Source organism: Leuciscus leuciscus (genome assembly GCF_965113295.1).
Source record: "Leuciscus leuciscus genome assembly, chromosome: 12".
Taxonomy (NCBI): domain Eukaryota; kingdom Metazoa; phylum Chordata; class Actinopteri; order Cypriniformes; family Leuciscidae; genus Leuciscus; species Leuciscus leuciscus.
In genome coordinates this window covers 26,061,623-26,084,924 of record NC_138736.1, presented here as the reverse complement: position 1 = coordinate 26,084,924, position 23,302 = coordinate 26,061,623, and the positions used below count along the sequence as shown (strand labels likewise).

The 23,302-nt window shown below is 44.1% G+C and overlaps 1 protein-coding gene across 2 annotated transcripts in view; it reads right to left on the bottom strand.

Annotated features, from left to right (window-relative positions):
- Positions 1-223: 223 nt before the first annotated feature.
- slc39a7 (solute carrier family 39 member 7) overlaps positions 224-23,302 on the bottom strand; it is a 38,685-nt gene continuing 15,606 nt past the window's right edge. The window contains exons 3-8 of one of the 2 annotated variants that reach the window (XM_082186749.1): positions 20,499-20,667; positions 13,397-13,486; positions 13,065-13,193; positions 11,168-11,272; positions 10,869-11,065; positions 224-1,355 (exon numbers count right to left, since the gene is read on the bottom strand). In XM_082186749.1, coding sequence (XP_082042875.1) covers positions 1,101-1,355; positions 10,869-11,065; positions 11,168-11,272; positions 13,065-13,193; positions 13,397-13,486; positions 20,499-20,667 — 945 coding nt within the window. In that variant the 3' untranslated portion in view covers positions 224-1,100. The remainder of the gene's footprint in view (positions 1,356-10,868; positions 11,066-11,167; positions 11,273-13,064; positions 13,194-13,396; positions 13,487-20,498; positions 20,668-23,302) is intronic. The other variant, XM_082186750.1, reaches the window with a different exon arrangement.

Genomic DNA, 23,302 nt, shown 5'->3' with positions numbered 1-23,302 from the left:
TGATTAACAGTTTAGCCCACATTGATAGTCTGTTGTGCCCATTGTGTGAAGATGATGGAAATGTTAGCAACATTTTTTTACAATTTAGGGAATTTTCTGGCCTTATGACAGCAGTTTCATAATACTTCATCAGGAAGCCTTGTCCAATGAGAAATTGCTTTCTCAATTATTCATGACAGCCATTCTGTTTGCTGTACTAAGGCAGAATAGAGACTGCTAGAGATGAACCACAATTGTTTTATTTAACTGAAATTGAACAAAACATTTCCTCCATTTCTGCTTGTTTTACACAGAGAATGCAAAGGGTTTACACTAAACAAATTCAAGACATGGTTAAAACAACTGCATGAATAAGGTTACAGACTTTAAGAAGAAAAAAAAACACCAACTAAAATTCAGTAAGTACTGTACACTGTTTGTCTCTTCTGAAGAACCATCACCAATGATAATGTGAAACTATAGATTACTCTGCAGTATGTGCGTGTGTGTGTATTAAATTGTGGAGAGCCACAGTTACTTTCATTGAGTACACAGTTACTATTACTGAGTAACAGCTATACCTGAAACAACTGACTATTTCAGCAGAGTAAAATCAAAGAAACTCCATGGCAAAGAGCAAATTGCTTTTAAAATAATCACATAAACCTTTATTGTGTGAACAGCAGTCAAATGACAATGATAACACAACCGATATTTCTTTAAAAGCAATCTACTGATGAGCATTTGCTTCAGTGACTGGAGACAATACATCTTGGGATCATAATGGTCAATGTCGAAGAGTCCCCACATTTCGATCCCGATCTTATCAGTATAATGAACCGAACATGATTTTCTAGCTGTTGGTCCCTGGGAAGGTTGGTTCATGTGCCTAAGATAACTTAAGTGATCCATTCATGTTGGTCTCTGGGTAAATTAGTGCAGTTCTCCATTTTCTTTCACTCTCTCCCACTTCATTTTTCTTTTCTTTTTTTTCTTTTTTGTGGACTATGTCAATATTCATCTCAAAACACTCATTTCAAGGTCTTTAGTCTCTAAAGGTTCTGGTGACGATGCATTGGTTTCTACACCCCAATTTCTTCTTTCAAACATCACTTCCTCTCTCACTCGTACTCTGCGATCAACACCATCATTCCCACCCCAAACAGCAGAGCTAGGATCTCCAGCATTGATTGCCATAAACTAGACCGTCCAACCAGCAGCTCTGGGAGAACCGTGACAGTTGCGATATAAACAAAGCCTCCGGCGGTGAAGGGGAGGATCCAGGCTGTGGCCGCAGCACCCACTCCTTCAGCCAATAAGGAGCAGGCAGTTCCAGCTAACGCACCAATGGCGGTGAGAAGCTGAAGACACATGGCCTGATGAAAACAAGAAGAGTTAAGAATAATGGTAAAGTAAAAACAGTGATGTTTAATTAAATCAACATGAAACTTTTTATAACCAATTTAACTTTTGCTATATTCTTTGAAGTGGCTTTATAAGCACAGTTTTCCTCCATGATTCGACCATAGACTGATAAAAAAGATGGACGACGCCCCTTCGCTCTCTTCCATTGGTGAGAACTGAAGCCGCCAGAGTCCCGATATGGCGCTGACATCTTGGAACTTGAGTCTGCGCAGTAGCGATCTCGGGACCAGACCAGCGCTGTAGTGAGCAGGAAATAAAGCCGCGAAATCAACACTCCGCTCTCACTCTCGCAGAATGCACTCTCCGAGTGCACTTTTAAAAAAATTGATTGCAGTACGACAAGAGGCTTGTTAAAATAAAGTAAATACAATCTCCTCAGTCCACCGAAGATCCCGAAAAAAATGTCCGTTGGTGCTTCAGTGACTACTTCGCTCAGAGAACCGGTCAATCACAGCTGTCAATCATGACGTTACACCACCGCATCACGTAACTAACTAAAAACCAACTTATTTTTGAAACAGACACTTGAACTAACATCAGCGTGATAAAAAACGACAGCAAATTAAAGAAACCACTTTTGGAAAAAGATATTTGAAGTGTAATTTAATTGTTTAGTTGGTCTCACGTCCCGTTGAATAACACGGGGAGGCGGGGCTTATGACCTATACTAGGACCAGTCACCGGGGGGCGATCGAGACGTTTTGGCTTCACTTTTCAGGGCTTGTGCGGCACGCCTGGTTTCGACCCAAAACATTTCAACACATTAAGGGGGACAGGACCTATAAAAGAGCTTGTCTATCTCTCTCTCTTTTTAAATAGCCAATAGCGTTTAGTTTATTTCACAGAGCTGCAAAGCCAAATCTGACAGCTTGTGACAGCCAGATTCTTATGAAAAAATGTAATATGAAACTATAACATTTATTTAATACCAGTTACTGGTTACTGCAGTAAGACAGTTATAATGTTTATTAATTTTTGGGGCAGTTGTGGCCTAATGGTTAGAGAGTCGGACTTGTAACCCGAAGGTCGCAAGTTCGATTCTCAACACCGGCAGGAAACGACTAAGGTGCCCTTTGGCAAGGCACCTAACCCCAATAGCATCGCAGTGAATGGCTGCCCACTGCTAAGTGAGTGTTTCCACGGTTTGCAGTTTGTGTGTTCACTACCAACTGCCCCTAATGTGTGTGTGCACTGGATGAAATGCAAGTACAATTTCCGAGAATGGGTTACCATACTTGGCCTTCACGTCACTTCACTTCACTTCACTTCACTTCACTTCAAATAATGGTAATGATGTAGTTTGAAAAATCTTGTAACAGCTGTCTCCTGTTCTCTTTTTCAGTGTTTATAATACCAAGGCTCTCTAGCCACTGGGGATGTTTGGGCTCCTAAATAGCGCTCTAAATTACAATATTCTGTGCAGAATTCAAATGTGTCTGGAATGTGATAGAGGGAAGACTGGCTGAATCGTGCATATGATACACTCTGCAGCACGGTAGAAGGATTGGGCAATATAAATTTGACAATCAGTTGAAATGTTGGATTATAGTCTCACAGAAGCTCATAATTTGCACGCATTTTTAAGTCTTGCCAGTTTAAAAGGTCAAGCTACTGACAAAGTGCATGTACAGGAAACTGCCTGTCAAGCAATTGAGTTCTCTTTCCCGTCTTATTGTGATTAATGGTAAAAAACACACAGTCGGTTATGTCTTAATCAGAGTTTCTGCTAGAAAAAAATGGTGCCGGTCAAAGTGACCGGCAGAGGTTTCGTTTTCCGGACATTTTGATGATATGCCGGTCAAATATCGCCTCTTAATTAGTCAAGTTGATGAAAACTGGAGGCAGGCTATGTAACTTAAAAAATGACATAATCAGGCCGTATAGAATGCAACATGTTTATTAGCCTAACTTTCAAATAGACGGAAAAAAACATGAACGTCCGATTGGCGTCAATCAACGCCAATTGTTTTTACTATCCTTGAAGGTCCTTCAAGGTCGCATGGAGAGGTGAGGTATCCAGAGCACATCAGCTGACCACAGGTGTTCCCCAGGGTTCAGTTCTTGGTCCCCTCCTCTTCTCCATCTACACCACATCACTGGGACACATCATACAGGCACACGGTTTTTCCTACCACTGCTATGCTGATGACACGCAGCTCTTCCTCTCCTTTCAACCAGATGATCCCACAGTAGCTGCACGGGTCTCAAGCTGTCTGGCGGACATCTCCACATGGATGAAGGAACATCACCTGCAGCTCAACCTGGCAAAGACTGAGCTTCTCGTCCTCCCTGCCAATCCGTCTCTACAGCACGACTTCACCATCCAGCTAGAGTCATCATTAATCACCCCATCAAGATCGGTCAGAAATCTTGGAGTAACGTTTGATGACCAGCTGACCTTCACAGATCACATTTCAAAGACAGCTCGATCATGCAGGTTTGCACTGCACAACATCAGGAAAATCAGGCCTTTCCTAACTGAGCATGCAACACAACTTATCGTCCAGGCCCTGGTCATCTCTAGGCTTGACTACTGCAATGCTCTTCTGGCTGGACTTCCAGCATGTGCAACCAAACCCCTACAGATGATCCAGAATGCTGCAGCTCGTCTTGTCTTCAACGAGCCCAAGAGGGCCCACGTCACTCCTCTGTTCATCTCTCTGCACTGGCTACCTCTCGCTGCTCGCATCAAGTTCAAGGCACTGACGCTTGCTTACAGAACTATCACAGGCTCAGCTCCCTCCTACTTTCACTCACTCCTACGAGTCTACATCCCTACCAGACACCTACGATCGGTCAACGAGCGACGTCTCGTGGTTCCATCACAGAAAGCCACAAAATCACTTTCCAGAACATTCTCATTCACAGTTCCATGCTGGTGGAACGCTCTCCCCACCCTCATCCGGAATGCAGAATCCCTGACAACATTCAAAAGACAGCTGAAAACCAATCTCTTCCGTGAGCACTTAACCTTATAGAAAAAAAAAAAAAAAAAAAAAAAAAAAAAAAATTTCCTTTCCCTTTGAAACATCACTTATCAGGCTTATGCTATACTCTGAATAATACCTGAACTTCGTATTTTGAGCACTTCTTGCGTTGTTGTTGCTTTTGCCTCTTTATGATGACTCGCTGAATTTTGTCCTAATTTGTAAGTCGCTTTGGACAAAGGCGTCTGCTAAATGACTAAATGTAAATGTAAATGTACTATGGTTTCACATTCATAGTTTAACAAACCAATCCCCCTTCCCCACATAAAATATCTGAATAGTAGCCTATTGTTTTTACTCAAGCGAACTTAATTATACACTCTCAGTATGTCTCATTTAGCTGGTAACATTTAAATTGGCCACCGTGAAATGACTCCTTGTCAAATGAACTGGAACAAACTAGGCCTATAACATTGTCTCGCGTCATTTTAGGCTACTTTTTACGCTGTTTTGCAGTGCTGAATAGTGCAGCTGCCGACTTAAAATCAAAACTTCCCTGTAGCCGCGTTTCCATTAAAGATTTGCGCAAATGTTTTGCGCTATTATCTAAATATCGATAAAAAACTATTGCGAAATGACGGCGTTTCCATTAACCGATGTTATGTGACTAAAACGTCCCTTTTTCTCTCACGATAAGTCATTTAAAAAATAACGGCAACGGACGTTGGTTTATATAATATCACAGCCACCGCATTAGACATTATTATTATTATTATTAATGGAAGGCGACGTGGCGTGTTATCCAATCATTAATGGCAGGGAAAGACCCTTATACTGCGAACGACACATAAAAGGAGTTTCTGGGTGTTTCGCCCTCATTTCTGCTCCGAGGTTTTGATTGTGGCATTTCTTTGAGATTTAGAATCCAGTATCCTATAGGCTAATTATTGTTTCTTTTATGAATTTAATAAAGAACTCTGTCTCGTATTCTGTCCAAACGATCCATGTAGGCTACTTTTGTGTCCATTCGTTTTTCCTTTTTTAACCCGTAATTGAAAAACGAAAAATGAACGGTTGTTGTCTTTTTAAAACGCAAAGTTGAACACCAAAATTTTCATTTGAACTGGCTACACCAACTGCTGCGCAAAAAAGTAAATATCGACGAATTTTCTGATTTTTGTTTATGACTTTTTGCCCCTTTATTAAACATTTAAAATATTCACAAATTAATATGGAAAACATGTCGATTTTACTGGTTTTCTAAGGCCAAATTAGAACCTGGAATTAATTTTTTTCCCGCAGTGCTGAATGAGAAGAGCCATTAATATTATTAATAAACTATTGTTTTCTAAGTGTCGGCTAAAATCACATCTCCATCTCCGCTGTTAAGCAGATGCGCTTTTAGAGAGATTACATAATCAGAAGGTATTAGCTTTCGATTCGAATTTGTTTGTTTTAAAGTGGACATTTCAAGCTTTAGCCTACATAGGCTATATTTTGTTTCAGTTCTCGCGCTCCAGTTTACGGAGATCATGAAAGTGCGTCTGATTGTTTTATTTTATTTTACAAAAGCACAACGTTTTCTTGTTATTGTGAGTTTACACAAATAAAAGTAGTTGAGAATAATGTATTATTATTTTCTGTATGACCAGAAATGATAGAGTATTTTAAGTTGTTTCCACTGTTGATAGGAAAATGCAAGTGTTCACGCCCGCGCCTCCGTGCCATGAAGTGCGCGCTCCACACTCAGCTTTGTTCCTTTTTTGCATAAAAGCGTCTTCTAAATATAGCCTATTAAATGTTATAATATAATACAATTATGTACAATTATTATTATTTGCGTAGCTATACATGGACCTCAAACACACCGCGTCTTCTAAGTCAGGTGATTGTAAATGCGCAAAAACTGTTTCCATTGCAGTTTTGCGAAATATTCCTTTTTCGAATTGCCTGAAAAACCACCTCATGCGAGCATAAAAACTTTTTTGCGATAAACTGGAGTTTTTGCGAAATTGACGTGTTTCCATTGTGCGTATTTTTAATTCTCAATTTCAATTTGCGCAATTTGAAGGGTGGAAACGCGGCCTCCACAACTTGCAATGCGCATAAGCCGCGTAACCTTGTTCTCCGCAAGGCGACTTCGCTGCTTCGTCTTGATCCAATTCTGCTTTTTCTCTGGTGGTGGTGGAGCTGTCTGGACATCTGAGGCTTCAGGCGTTCCTGATTCACCATCGTCCGTCGCGTCTGGCCTCTGAAAAAAGCTTTTACGGCTAGTCTGCCTGGGCCTGGCCATATTTGAAATGTCTCACTCATTTGTTCGTTGTTTAGGTCTATATTACAGCCGTTTTAGGTGTGCGCTTTATTTGAAATGCAGCATGCTATGTTGTTTAATAACTTTCAAACGGTAGAGACTGTTCTTTTATAACATAGCCAAAGGTCGGTGTATTTTTGCTTTATACATTTTAGGCTTATTCTCAAATTCAGATTGTGTTAGGGGGGCGGGATTATTAGGCAATTTTAATCGGACAATTTGACCGGAGAGATTTAATTTTGTCGGACATTTCATTTTTTTTCCGGCCAATGTCCGGCAATTACCGGACAACGGAAACCCTGGTCTAAATTGAAGCAGACAAATATATCTCAAGGCATAAAAGAAAAAAAAAAGAAAAAAATCTCCGCTGTTGACTAAATAACTTTTGTAACAACCTTATTTAAATCAGAAAGAAGTGAACAAGTAACCAATTTTAAATTAAGTTCCCTTATCAAGTCGGTCCCTCGACATTACGTATGGGGAAATCCATTTTCCTCGAAATGCTGAAGCCTGATTTTAATAATTCTTTTGCTTGCAAATAGCCAATGGCGCCCGAGCCCTCGCCTGATTGGCTGACAGCCTCCAATATAGGTGACGTCAGGTGCCAAAAACCTCAAAATCTTTCTTCTTCACCTGGAGCCTGGTATCGCCGTAGACTCACGCAAACAGAGTGGACAACGTGGAATTATCCCCTCGCGCGTTCCGGCGGAGATGTGTGCTGTGTCTGGGTCGGGCCCATGCGGAAGCAGCGCTCGAAGGATCAGGTTGTCGAGCGTGTGAGGAAGTCCCCATCAATAAACACAAAGCATTACATGTCTAAGCAAAAGAGCTATTTTCCTCCCCTAACTATTACCTGCGAGATAAGCGAAGCCCAGGGCAGCCCGAGCATGTGAGTGCGTGTGTCCCTGTGCAAAAAGCCGCGGACGAGTCACCCGTTATTCATATAGCTGTCAATGCTTCTCCGGTGACTGGCGCGCAGCCCCCGCTGCATTAATGCCCCCTCTGTCGAGCCACCTGAGCGCGCGGCCGACGCTCCCATCGGCGTCAGATTGGGTAATCAACACTGTAAACCGCGGCTATACGCTTCAGTTCGCTCGCCGACCACCCTGCTTCGGCAGCGTGATTATGTCAGAAGTATCAGAACAGAGCGCTCTGTTTCTACGGGCAGAAATCTCCTCCCTCCTGGCCGAAATCTCCTCCCTCCTGGCCAAACAGGCAGTAGAGATAGTGCCCGGGAAACAGAGAAATTGCGGGTTTTACAGCCGTTTTTTTCTAGTCCCGAAAATGGACGGAGGTATGTGCCCCATCTTAGATCTGAGATTACTGAACAAAGCGCTCGCGAAACGCACGTTCAAGATGATTACTGTGATCCAAATCCTCGCGCACATTCAGCCCGAGGACTACTTCATTGCAGTGGATCTAAAGGATGCGTATTTTCACATTCAGATATCACAGGCGCATCACAGGCGCTTTCTACGTTTTGCATTCAAAGGTGTTGCATACCAATTCAAAGTGTTGCCGTTCAGGCTGGCTCTAGCCCCCGCGTGTTCACAATGTGCATGAATGCAGCGCTTGCACCCCTGAAGCTCAGTGGAATGCGCGTGCTGAACTATCTCGACGACTGTCGGACTGTCTGTGAACATGCAGAAGAGCACGCTTCAGCCGTGTCAGTCGATTACCTTCCTGGGTATGGTTCTGGACTCGCGCACGATGATCGCGTGCTTATCAGAGCAGAGGATCCAGTCCATTCACAATACACTAGCCCTCTTCATTCAAGGCAGAGCTGTCCCCTTGAAAACGTTTCAGAGGCTACTTGGTCTGATGGCAGCCGCAGCCTCCATCTGCAGACTGGGCGTGCGGCATATGAGACCGCTGCAGCACCGATTGCAGAACCAAGCGCAGCCGCAGGCGTGGAGAGCTGGGACAGATTATGTCTCGAGACTCTGGCACCTTGGTCCGGCACGACCACGTACAAACAGGGTGCTGCTATAGGCAGAGTGGTCAGGCGGGTAGTGGTCACTACGGATGCATCACTATCAGGCTGGGGAGCCCCCTGCGATGGCAGACCAGCATTCAGTATGTGGGCGGGGGACCAGAAGTGCTGGCATATTAACTGCTTGGAGATGGAAGCGGTGCGTCTAGCTCTGCAGAGCTTCCTTCCATTCATGAAAGACAGTCATGTTCACATCAGAACGGACAACACGGCGGTGGTAGCGTACATCAATCGCCAGGGAGTGTTGCGCTCGCGTTCCCTACAGGGCTTAGCGAGTCAGCTGCTCTTGTGGACGGATCGGGTACTTCTTTCGATCCGAGCAGTACATGTACCAGGCAGTTTGAATTGCGGCACGGACATGCTGTCCAGGGATGGCATTGTGCACGGAGAGTGGAGACTACACCCTCAAACTATAAATATGATCTGGAATCTCTTTGGCGAGGCGGAGATCGACCTCTTTGCTTCAGAGGAGAATGCCCACTGCCTGCTGTACTTCGCGCTGACAACGGCTCCTCTGGGAGGGGACGTGCTGTCGAGCCACTGGCCCAAGGGTCGAAACAGAGGCTATCACAGAGCTTATGCTTCCCGAGGAACAATTTGCCCAATGGGGGTGCGCGCCCACTCCACGAGGAGTTTGGCGTCGTCATGGGCTTAGGCAAAAGGCATGTCTATTCAGAACATTTCTCTCACAGCGGGCTGGTCATCTCACAACACGTTCGCGAGATCTTATAACTTAGACATTCCCTCGTTCGCACCACACGTTCTGTCAGTGAACGAGGAGAGAGCTGAGCAGCAATTGGGCGAGGACACCTGAGGACACGCCCAGACAGGCGCGTGTTTCTAACCATGGTTTCAACCTGGTCGTATAGGCAGCGCGAGTTACTACAGTAGTAGCTGTGGTTGATGATAATCACATTGACTATAATGTGGCCCCCTTTATTATGCCCGCGTTCATAAGCCGGCAGTATTCTCAAGCACCAACATGTTTGCTGCATTTCCCCCCATATCACACCAGTTCAGTGTTGCTTAACTGGGTACGGGGAGATACTGATGGTGTCGGCGCTGAGTTGGCTCTGTGCCAGAGTACATCTGGGTGTTTCAACCAGGTCCAGTACCTGACTTGGAGGGCTAGCGCACTATAGTCTGAGGGCTTAGTGCTTAGCACTTGTGCTCTACAGGGGCTCGATGCGATCTGGGCCAGCCAATTTTCCACACGGCGGGGGTTTTATACGTTCCCCATACGTAATGTCGAGGGACCAACTCAATAATGGAATGTCTCTGGTTACTCAACGTAACCATAGTTCCCTGAGAGGAGGGAACGAGACATTACGTAAACTGCCGTGTGAAAAGCCTTTTCAGCCTTAATAGCTCTCGTTCAGTTGAAAGATTCTGAGGTTTTTGGTGCCCAACGTCGCCTATATTGGAGGCTGTCAGCCAATCAGGCGAGGGCGAAGGCGCCATTGGCTATTTGCAAGCAAAATAGTTATTCAAATCAGGCTTCAGTATTTTGAGGAAAATGGATTTCCCCATACGTAATGTCTCGTTCCCTCCTCTCAGGGAACTACGGTAACATTGGGTAACCAGAGACGTTTTAGTTTTCTGCAGGCATTTTTCTGATGCTTCTCAGGCTCAACCTGTGATGTCATAATTTGCCTCTGTTTAGTCAGAAGAGACTACAGATTTAAAAACTGTATATCTTCTGAAAACAAACACATTTAAAGTATTTTAAATGTACATCAGTTGACTGCCAGATTATCCTAAAGCTAGCAGATATGGACTGCAACCAGCAAAACCTTAATTGTGATTTTGTAGGGTCTTACAAGACAATTTAAGTTCATATTACATAAGCAATTTATAGTCTTTATAGATATTAACTACACTGACAACTGGATGATGAAAGCCTTTACAATGATGAAAAAATTAAAGTTCTGTTTTTTTTGTTTTTTTTCTTCTTGCCCTCATGTCATTCCAAACCTGTTTGACTTTCTTCAGCGGAACACAAAATATATTTTGTAGAATGTTTTTGAAGAACAGTTTTGCTTACCACTGACTTGCATTGTGTGGAGAGAGAAAAAAATTTATGTTCTACAGAAAAAAAATAAAAGTCATACAGGTTTGGACATGAGGGCGAGTAATTGATAATAGAATTGTTTTGGGTGAACTACCCCTTTAAACTGTATGTAAATTTGCCCCAAACCATATTTTGACAAATCCACTCTCTGGAGCTCCATACCTTCTTCTTTGTGCAGCCTGATTGGACAAGAATTGCAAAGTCTCCAATCTCATGAGGTACTTCATGTAAGAGGATGGTGATGGTGGTAACAGTACCAACTGCTGGACCTACAAGGAATGACGCTCCAATCGCAAGACCATCCGTGAAATTGTGGGTGAAATCAGCAGCCAGGTTCAGATAACCAGACACTTTAATATCTGTAGAGACAAAGAGAAGTTGAGTTATTCTGTCAGCAAGACAGCAGCACTGACAGACAGAAATAAAAACTCAAATACTTTTTTAGACATCAGTTTCCATACCAGAACTTGTCTCAACAGGTTTCTTATTCGAGACTTTTTTCTCTTTTTCTCCCTTCTCTCTTTTCTTGTCATCCTCTTCATCACTATCCTTTGCCTTTGGAGCAGCTGAAAACAAGACAAGAAAATATTTTTATTGTATTTGGAAACCTGTCAAGAATGTCCAGATCACTAAATAAATACATAAAAATAAGAAATTATATTTTTATATTATTTTAGCACCAGCAACATTGTTAGCAAGGCCGCATTAATGCACGGGCTTACCTGGGCTGAAGCCCAGGGGCCTCCCAAGTTCAGGGGCCTCCCATGTTCAGGTTCATGAGCTGGAAAGGTCATATTGTTTTAACTTGTCAGATTTTGTCGCTGTATGTCGCTAGTCGCTTGTGGGCGTTGGTAGTGCTGTCGTTATTGTTATGGTGCGTTCACACCAAACGCGAATAGAGCGTCTGGCGCGAGTGATTTCAATGTTAAGTCAATGCAAAGACGCGTTTACGCGCGTCTAGAGGTCCCGCGGCGCGAATGAGGCGCTGCTCGTTTGGTCCCATCTATACAAAACATCATCACAAGTGATATTATACAACTATATAATTTTAATTTGACTAGGAATTAGGCTCAAAAGAAACCGCATGCTGTTGGGAGAGTGTTTTTATATTACCACAGCAGTGTTCAGGGATTAAATCATTTACTAGATCAACGATCGATCAATCTACAAATTAAACTCACTCATACTGTCATAAATTACTAAAACGTCATCCGAATTTGACAAATAATAAATTTTCTTGTCCCTAATAGTCAACATAATGCAGGGGAAACTGTAAAATGAACTGCAGCAGTGCTAAAACTACAACACTCGAACTATAAATTTATGAATTAAACTCACTGAGACTGTCGACAGTTTCTCTTCCATGCATTATTTTATTATATCCATGTTTGTGGTTAGAGTCAAATCATATAAAACAGAGAAATCGCCCTTGAACTCTTTTGTCTTGCCTGCACTGCACTCGAGACGGTGACGGGAGCTGAGCTCCACTGAAAGGCTTCTTTCCTATTGGTTGTCGCTCGCGAAAATAGCTTCTCATTTGCATAAAGTTGAAATTTAGTTGCTGTGTGTGGTTGTTAAATAAAGTGTCTTGTGTTTATGTGCTCAGTGATATGTTAATAACAATATTGAAATTAAAAACAATATAAAAAAACTCACTGTTGTAGGTCTCGAAGGAAACTAATGCATTTTGTGATGTAGATTACCTATAGGCTTTTACACTTTTTAAAAATGAGACTCTATAAATCGAGGGGATGGGGGGCCTACAAAACCTCTCAGCCCCGGGGCCTAACATTAGGTTAAGGCGGCTCTGATTGTTAGTAATATGACATTATTTTCTTGGCCTGCATGCCGCTCCGCTATGCGACTGGGAACAGCCGCTTCATTGTGAGCACTGATGAAAGCAGTGTGTTGAAATTTTTGCTATTATTGGTCTGGCCTTTACCTCACTTACATATTTACTATGCAAAATAAAAATAAAAGTTTTTTCGTTTTTTTTTTTTACTAGACCCTGAGTCTTTATTCAGTGTGCAGAAAAAGATCAATCTATGTTTATGAAATTTAATTCTCAGAGAAGCTCTGTAGATTAACAGCCTAAAGAGACAAACACACATTCTCAGTGTTACGGTGCACTTTTGTTCTTATTTCAGCAAGAAAATTTGTTTGGTCCAAATTCTGAGAATTGTTTGGTCCTCTGCCATTCTTAATTGGTGAGTGTTCTGAAAGGAGAAGCGATTTCATCAAAAATAGCCAGCAGGTAACAACCCTGATTAAAACAGTTGTTCCAATTCTAGAGGATATATGCATTAAGAATATATGTGAAGTGTTTTTAATGCACACGTAATTTTATTAATTCAAGACTCTTACCATGAGAGTGAGAGTGTGAGTGTCCTCCCTTCAAAAGACGAACAAATTTCTCAACCACTAGAAATGCAACAATGCCACCCAGCACCCACAGACCAACTGACATCATGTGACCATGGGCATCACCTGTGACAGATATTAAGCATTTATTGACACTGCACAAAAAAATATTTTAATAAATTCCATTCTTGTAATTAATTTGACCAGACTGCATAAAAAGTAGTCTTTTAATAAATTATATTCTTGTATTTAATTTGACCAGACTATAACCTCTGTAGAAAAAAAAGAAGTAGAAAAACACCAATTTCAATAACTGAACAATGACTCACCATGGGAGTGACCATGTAACTCCTCACTACCATGTGAATGAACATGTGACTCCTCGCTGCTGTGTGATTGACCGTGATGAGAATGAGGTTCTGTGTTGAGATAAAATCAAAAGGTGAAGGTCAGACTGGTTAGTATGGGCCAGTTACTCAGATGGTAACTACATTTAGTCAAAAGATCAAAAGTCGCCATGACTTAGACCAGTTATTATAGACCAGTGTTTCTCAACCAGTTGGTTGAGACAGAAAAGCTGGTTCCAATACCGTTTTGAGTGGGTCGCAGAGTGTGCAACAAAAACGTAATTCTAAACTTTTTTGTGTGTGTGAGACTTTATTTTTGAAAGAAGTGTATGAAAGCATTGACTCTTCTGTCAGACGTAGTTAAAGTAAAGATTGCCTGAGAAAAAAAAAGTGTTGTGCTGATTTTGGTATCAGTTGTCAGATGAGATGTTGTCAGGCTTTATGTCATTGTCATTATTCTAATGTTAATTTCGTAACTTGAAATAAAAAGTCTCTCCTCAGAAAAAATTACTTTTCTGTCCTGTCAGACATAATACTGTGCTCGCAAAACTTCACTATATATAAAGAGCAGATGAAATTACAAGCATGCAGCGTCGTAGTTACATTGTCAATTGGTAAGTCTGTATGAAATTGCCAAAGAGTACCAATAAATTACGTAAAGTATGTTGTGTGTAAGCTGGAAAGTATTTACATGCAGGTATGACGTTGATTCAATTAATCATGATCAGTGTCCATATTTACATTTACATTTAGTCATTTAGCAGACGCCCTTATCCAAGGCGACTTACAAATTAGGACTAAGTTCAGCGAGTCATCATAAAGAGGCAAAAGCAACAACAACGCAGGAAGTGCTCAAAATACGAAGTTCAGGTATTATTCAGAGTAGCATAAGCCTGATAAGTGATGTTTCAAAGGGAAAGGATTTTTTTTCTTTTTTTTTTTTTTCTATAAGGTTAAGTGCTCACGGAAGAGATTGGTTTTCAGCTGTTTTTTGAATGTTGTCAGGGATTCTGCATTCCGGATGAGGGTGGGGAGAGCGTTCCACCAGCATGGAACTGTAAATGAGAATGTTCTGGAAAGTGATTTTGTGGCTTTCTGTGATGGAACCACGAGACGTCGCTCGTTGACCGATCGTAGGTGTCTGGTAGGGATGTAGACTCGTAGGAGTGAGTGAAAGTAGGAGGGAGCTGAGCCTGTGATAGTTCTGTAAGCAAGCGTCAGTGCCTTGAACTTGATGCGAGCAGCTAGAGGTAGCCAGTGCAGAGAGATGAACAGAGGAGTGACGTGGGCCCTCTTGGGCTCGTTGAAGACAAGACGAGCTGCAGCATTCTGGATCATCTGTAGGGGTTTGGTCGCACATGCTGGGAGTCCAGCCAGAAGGGCATTGCAGTAGTCAAGCCTAGAGATGACCAGGGCCTGGACGATAAGTTGTGTTGCATGCTCAGTTAGGAAAGGCCTGATCTTCCTGATGTTGTGCAGTGCAAACCTGCATGATCGAGCTGTCTTTGAAATGTGATCTGTGAAGGTCAGCTGGTCATCAAACGTTACTCCAAGATTTCTGACCGATCTTGATGGGGTGATTAATGATGACTCTAGCTGGATGGTGAAGTCGTGCTGTAGAGACGGATTGGCAGGGAGGACGAGAAGCTCAGTCTTTGCCAGGTTGAGCTGCAGGTGGTGTTCCTTCATCCATGTGGAGATGTCCGCCAGACAGCTTGAGACCCGTGCAGCTACTGTGGGATCATCTGGTTGAAAGGAGAGGAAGAGCTGTGTGTCATCAGCATAGCAGTGGTAGGAAAAACCGTGTGCCTGTATGATGTGTCCCAGTGATGTGGTGTAGATGGAGAAGAGGAGGGGACCAAGAACTGAACCCTGGGGAACCCCTGTGGTCAGCTGATGTGCTCTGGATACCTCGCCTCTCCATGCGACCTTGAAGGACCTACCTGTGAGATAGGACTCAAACCAGTGGAGTGAAGTTCCTGTGATGCCCAGCGATGAGAGGGTGGACAGAAGGATCTGATGATTCACCGTGTCGAAGGCAGCAGACAGATCCAGGAGAATGAGGACTGAAGATTTGGAAGCAGCTTTTGCGATCCGTAGGGCTTCTGTGACTGACAGTAATGCAGTCTCAGTTGAATGTCCTTTCTTGAAGCCAGATTGGTTGACATCCAGCTGGTTGTTTAGAGACAAGAAGGATGTTAGTTGGTTGAAGACAGCTCTTTCAAGTGTCTTCGCAATGAATGGTAGGAGAGAGATAGGTCTGTAATTCTCTACCAATGATGTGTTTAGCGTTGGTTTTTTGAGCAGTGGAGTAACCCGAGCCTGCTTGAATGCTGTAGGGAAGGTGCCAGTGTGGAGGGATGAGTTGATGATGTGTGTGAGTGATGGTAGAAGTGTGGGAGAGATGGCTTGTAGAAGGTGTGAGGGGATGGGGTCAAGCGTGCAGGTGGTAGGGTGACTGGAGAGGAGAAGTGTAGATACTTCTTCCTCGGTTAGCGAAGAAAAGGAGGACAGAGGGGTATTGGCTGTGGAAGGGGTCGGTCTGGGTTCCTGTGTGTGTGGAGCTGAGAACTGACTGCTGATAGCTGTTGTTTTGTTGGTGAAGAAGGTCGCAAAATCAAGGTCCCATATGTTTTAATAACAGTTCATGCTAGTATTGTGTAATTAATTAGGTAACTGTAGTTTCCATTTCCCCAAAATACCACTGGCTCATACTATTATAAAATATAATATAATATAATATAATATATATATAAGCAAAGGATTAATGATTTCTAGCCCTTGCGTTAGCTTTACTACTAGATATATTTATGGAGATGAAAAATAAAAACCCAGTCTGTACAGCTATGATCAGCTGTTCGGCCGAGCTTAAGATGTTGTTACGGAAATGCAAGCCTATCTGTTGTTTTTTGTCTCATGACCTTGCGGCATTCTGAAAAGTTAAGATGTTTTCATCTCGCCGTGGCATAGGCGCGCCTGGAAAAACAAGCGCACCGCGTCGCTTCCATTATGAGCGCGCTTGCCGCACCCCTACATTTGAAATAACACACTTGAGCGCGCAAAAGACGCCATATGTGAATTTCAGCATTTATTAGTGCAAACAAAATGAAGGGAATTGTCCAGTATTTTCCAATGAGCTAGTGTCATTGATGACAGAATACCTAATTCGAAGTGTAATCTATTGTCATAAGGTGGCAGCAACAGCATTATGGTCCAATAGTAGTGACAAATCACACAGCATGAGTCAAATGTAAGCATAGAAAAAAAAGTAGTCTTGGTACAAGTTGGTAGTGTTTCCCCTGGATATTTTAAGTAAAAGTATAACATAACTTCTTAACATTTTAGTTTTAACAATAACTAAAGTAAATTAACTTTGTAACTCTTCAGGAGCCTGCACAAAATGGTCACCTAATAAAATTGACCTAAAATTTTAAGTACAAATGTAAACAAACAGCAGCAATCCAAACAAAATGGATTTATTGCAGTTTATCACTGAGAAGGTTTGATCGCAGATTTAGTCTCAGCAAACAGCGCAAGCAGCTCATAACGGTGATTGGGAGGGGACATGTTCGGTTCACTTAGTTCCCTTATCGAGTCGGTCCCTCGACATTACGTATGGGGAAATCCATTTCCCTGATTGGCGGGCAGCCTCCAATATAGGTGACGTCGGGCATCAAAAAACCTCAGAATCTTTCTTCTTCACCTGGAGCCTGGTTTCGCCATGAATTCACGCAAACAGAGTGGACAACGTGGAATTATCCCCTCTTGCGTTCCGGCGGATTTTTTGCTAGGAAACCAACAAAAAAAAGTGTCTCTTTGCCGCATGTGTGGTGGTCCAATCGACTTCCCGGACGCACACAAGCAGAGTGTGCTGTGTCTGGGTCAGGCCCATGCAGAAGCGGCACTTAGAGAATCAGGTTGTCGAGCCTGTGAGGAACTTCCCATCAAGATCCTTCGTGCAAGGCTGGCCATTACCCGTAACGGTGGCCTTATGACTCCTGCCTCTCCTCCGCCCGCCGCCGTCGAGCCGCGGACCGGGAGACTGCAGAAAGCTATGTCAATAGACTCTGTCGAGGAGTTAGCAACGGCCCAACGCCCACGCTGCCCTCACATGTCAGAACCTCTCTCCTATGCTGAGACTAGTTACCGCCCTCCGAAGGAAGCACAGGAAATTGTCTCTTTCGGATATGGCGAGGACGACACCATGTCCACGAGTGCCTCCGACCCTGGAGCTTGGTCTGAGGCTCCTTCAGAAGCCACCCCGGCCTCGCTTGACGCGGAGCTCATGGCTATCCTCATAGAGGCAGTAGCGGACCTGGAGCTGGACTGGGCAGGCCCCAAAGAACAGCCGTCTAGGAAGTGGATGGACGGGTCCTGCCTCGGCGCGGGCCGCCAGGCGGACGCCCCGCAGAGACCCGTACCTTTTTTTCCTGAGCTCCATGAGGAGCTCACCTGGTCATGGCGCTCTCCTCACTCAGCCCGAGCCCATGCACAGTGTACCCAGCTGCTGACGACAGTGGAAGGGGCTGAGAAATTGGGTTACAAGCGACCGCCTCCCGTCGAGGACACCATCGCGGCCCACCTGTGTCCTTTTCTCGGATGGAAAACCGCCTTATTGCCTTCAAAGCCATGTCGAGCCACTGCCCACATCGCTGAGAAGGCATATATTTCGGCTGGACATGCAGCATCTGCCTTCCACACGATGGCAATCCTAAGGGAATCGGCCGCAATATGGGCAGCCTCGGGGTTCTGCACCGCCATCGGTGGCTGACGCTGACCGAGATATGCGATGCAAAGAAGCAGCAGCTCCTGGACGCCCCGGCAAGCCCACTGGGTCTTTTTGGCGTCGCGGTTGAGGCTTTTTCAGAGAAGTACGCCGAGACCTTGAAACAGTCTAAGATGATGCCGCATCTTCTACCGAAACAGTCTCAAGCCCCCCCTAGAGCGAGGTCTAGATCGTCCTCGGCTCAGCGTACGGCTGGATACGCTAGACGCACGTCCCCGAGCACGAGAGAGCGCCGCGAGCCTGAACCGCCGCTTCGTCAGAGGCAATTCAGGAAGCCCCGTTTCGGCGCAAAGCCAGCTTCCAGCAGCCAAGGGCGACTGGCGGACAAGAATGAGCAGCGTTCCTGATGTTCGTGCCAGGAGGGAAAGAGCACGGTCTGTGCACGACAGCGGACCTGCGGCGAAAAGAGCTTGTTCCCGCTCAGAGTTCCCTCGGCAACCAACAGAGAAAGCCGAGAATGTGTGTGTAAATGTTCTTATGAAACAACTGTGTTCTGTTTCAGGGTGTACTCACACTAGGCACGGTTGCCATGAACCGGGCCCGAGTACGATTGTCCCCCCTCCCCACTCCCCCTCTGGCCTGCACTCACATAGGGTTTCAGCATTCGTGCCGGAGCACGCTTACTTCATTATGGTGCGACGGTTTCGGGATAAACAGGAAGAGCGGCGCTCTCACTGAACACAATGGAGTCCAGCACGGTTAGCGCTCACACTGCATGCGAACCGCGCCCGAGTCCAACTGAACCGTGCTCTGGCCCACCTCTTCCAAGCGGGCCAGGGCCGGCTAATCGAGCCGCGCCCGGGCACGGTTCGGAGCACTCACACTAGTCAAACGAACCGCGCTTTGGTGGTCAAACGCACTCGGGCACGGTTCAAACTGGCTAGTGTGAGTACACCCTCAATAAACAAAAAGCATTACATGTCTCAGCAAAAGAGCTCTTTTCCTCCCCTAACTATTACCCACGACATAAGCGAAGCCTCTCCTCTGGGAGACGCTTCGCAGAGCGGAAGCCCGGGACAACCTGAGGATGTGACTATGTGTGTCCCCGTGCAAAGAGCCGCGGACGAGTCACTGGCCATTCGTATAGCTGTCAATGCTTCTCCGGTGGCTGGAGCGCAGCCCCGCCGCAGCATGCATTAATGCCCCCTCTGCGCGTGGTCGACGCTCCCAGCGGCGTCAGATTGGGTAATCAACACTGTAAAATGCAGCTATACGCTTCAGTTCGCTCGCAGACCACCCCGCTTCGGCGGCGTGATTATGTCAGAGGAATCAGAACAGAGCGCTCCGCTGCTACGGGCAGAAATCTCCTCCCTCCTGGCCAAACAGGCAGTAGAGATAGTGCCCGGGGAACAGAGAAATTGCGGGTTTTGCAGCCGTTATTTTCTAGTCCCGAAATAGGACGGAGGTATGCGCCCCATCTTGCATCTGAGATTACTGAACAAAGCGCTCGCGGAACGCGCGTTCAATATCATTACGGTGAAGCAAATCCTCACGCATATACAGCCCGAGGACTACTTCTTTGCAGTGGATCTGAAGGATGCGTATTTTCACATTTCACATAGCCCCGCATAACAAGCGCTTTCTGCATTCGAAGTTTTGCATTCGAAGGTGTTGCATACCAATTAAAAGTGTTGCCGTTCGGGCTGGCTCTAGCCTCCCGCGTGTTTACAATGTGCATGAATGCAGCGCTTGCACCCCTGAAGCTAAGTGGAATACGCGTTCTGAACTATCTCGATGACTGTCTAGTCATCACTCAAACGAGAAGCGCTCTCGAGGAACACAGATGCAGGCTTCTTGCCCATTTGGCATGCCTGGAACTGTCTGTGAACATACAGAAGAGCACGCTTCAGCCGTGTCAGTAGATGAAATTCCTCGGTATGATTCTGGACTTGCGCACGTTGATCGCGCGCTTATCAGAGCCGAGGATCCAGTCCATTCACAATACACTAGCCCTCTTCGTTCAAGGCAGAGCTGTCCGCTTGAAAACGTTTCAGAGGCTACTGGGTCTGATGGCAGCCGCAGCCTTCGTTTGCAGACTGGGCTTGCTGCACATGAGACCGCCGCAGCACTGGTTGCAAAACCGAGTGTAGCCGCAAGCGTGGAGAGCGGGGACAGAACGACTTATGAAGCAAACTTATCAAATATGCTAATAGATTTATATAGTCTGGTATAGACATAGACAGAACTAAAGCCAAAGGTAATTGTCAAAAATAGCAGAAAGCATATTCTGTGCAGTATGGGAATCAGTTTATGTGACAGGGTGTTATAGTTACATCACCTCAAATTGTGCTAACTCACCCAGCGCATGAGGAATGAGATGAAGGAATGCATCTCCAAGCAAACCACCAGATGCGAAACTCAAGAGCACTTTGAGTAGTTTCTGGTGCTGGTCCGTGTTTGACTGCACTGGAATGAGGAAAAGGATGAGGAAGGGCGCAGCACTGATGAGCAGGGTGGCTCCAATTGCCTAAAACCAGTAAAAAGAAAAAGTCTTAAAGCCATGGTTGTTTTCCAGGCTACAGACCCCTGGAGGTTAAAAAGGTACTGCAGAAGCAGGTCTGTAAACTGCTATATAATGCAAAAAAAATTAAATAAATGTCTTTGAAATAAACAGAATATTAACGCCCTTTTTCATGATTAAACAAATGCTAAAGATTGTATTGCAGTCAACTGCATTGACACCATTGTAATAAGAACTGACGTGAGCTGGACGATGACATCACTGTTTTCTCCAGAGCTGCTGTATAGAACTAAATTAACAACTAATGATATTTACAACCGAAATGAATCAACATTGATCTTACTTAAGCTGGACAATGACACTGTTTTCTTATAGAGCTGCTGAACAGCCGGAAAAAAACTTTGTTGCATTATTTTCCTGTTATCTCTGTTAAACCTGCTATAAAACAACGTGTATTGTAAAAAGCGCTAGGCTTATATAAATAAAGGTGACTTGACTTTATTCAATTTTGGCAAAAAAAAAAAAACACATTTACTTTCATAAGCCATCACGTATTTTAGAGCTTGCGCGGTAATGTCTTAAGTGAGAACGAGAAGTTTAAAGCATACAGGCTTCCGTACATCGTACGCTTGCAGCCTCTTCTGGAATTTCTAACAGTTGGATTCTCTCAAGTCTGCATTCGACTCATCCTCGATATCAAGAAAACATCCAGGTACTTTCATGCGTCCTCTGTGCTAGCGTTCTAAAGTATTGTGACTGAACTTCAATAGTTGTTGACGTAAGCAGCATCCCAATTCAGAGGCTGCATCCTTCAAAGGACTCGGACTTCAAAGCCAACTCTTCGAAGGCCACGAAGGTCTGACCGAGCTTTTGTTAAATGGGACGGTCTAGCCTTGTCTCCTAGCAACTCTAACAGCTGCCATTGATGAGCGGCAGTAACATTTGAACTGGACTTTTTATATTCAACTGCCTAAATATTTGAACCTTGGTGCATTTATGTAAATAATAAAGAGCATAAACTATTTAAAAATGCATCTAGAAAGATATAAATCAACATTTGAACCACATTGTAGTGGTACGACTGACACATTGCGGCAACATGCCGGGTGCATTTGTTACGCAGAAGACGGTTCAGTAAACGTACATTCGAATCTACACCATGCATTTCAGTGTCTTTAACAGTTTGGTAGAACATCACACTGGCAACGAGAATAAAAATCTATGTGCAGGAACTGTGACAACATTGACGCTGACAAGCACAAACAGTAAGATGATAACATGGCAATTACCCTGCACTCATTCCCAGCGTTTGATATAGAAAGTGAACCACACTCTGTCGAACTTCACTGGATCAAATGGGTGCAAATATTCGACAACTATGTTACTGCAATGAACATTAGTGGCGAAACGAGACTTGAGGCCCTTTTGCTGCATCTGTCTGGAGAAAAGGTAGACGACATATGACACGCTTGCTGAAGCAGCAGATAAATACGCAGATGTAAAGACTAAGTTTACCAACCATTTTGCACCAAAGAAAAACATGCAATATCAAGTGTATGTATTCAGAAATGCAACACAACAGCCAGGAGAAAATCTAGACACATTCCACACACTTAAAAATGAAAATTCTGTCACCATTTATTCACCCTCAAGTTGTTCCAAACCTGTATAAATTTCATTGTTCTGTTGGTAATGTTGGTAACCAAACAGATCTTGGTTCCAAGATCTCCTTGGTTACAATTAGGGATGCACCGATACCACTTTTTCCAGAATTAACATTAAAACATTGTTTGATTAACATTAAAATACAGCAGCAGGTTTTTTAAACTGCTGCCCCTTTAAGACAGAACGCACAGACCCCTTTTGAATATACTGTCTACGTTCACTTGAGATAACTGACTTCGTTTTACTGGGATACTCGCCAAGACGGGCGTTTTTACATAAACTTGAGTGAATTCGATCGTACAAGCGCAAGACGTGAAAGACAATTCAATTCAAAATTCGCTCGCTGTCTATCAAGATGTTGGTTTTCGGAGCGGTCGCTTTGGATGTTTCTTTCAAGGAACTTCTTGACCTGCAAACGTCCTGTAATAATGTAGGGAACCACCCATTATACATAAATCAGGTAACAGTTCTCGCTCTCGTCAGTTAACGTTAATAAGCTACATGCCTCGTTTTACTTTCTTTGGCATTGACATCCGACTGAACTACAAACTTTCCACTGACGTCTGTGAAAAAGGGATGCGCTTGCCCAGCTTGCACGCGTCTGTGCCGCTGCATGTTTTTCTCTTATCAGCTCGCCCAAAAGCGAGATTTTGTGTCAACATGCAGCAAGCTAACATGGCTATCAATCGTGAACACCACCTCAGGCTTGCTGTGATAGTACTGGGTTACATCACTTGCCCACCGTTATTTATCTTTTTTATAGTAATAAAAAAAACATTTAATTCAGTTAGATAACAGACACTACAATTAAAAAATAAACGTGTCTGCTCAATTCAGGGTGAGCTGAACAAGAGTAACAACAGCACAGATCAGCAGCAGGAGTCAGATTTCACCTCACTTCGCCCATTTTGCCTCACTGACAACAAGACAATGGCAGAAGATTTGGTTTCAAAGCAAAGTGGAAAAGCGCCTCTTT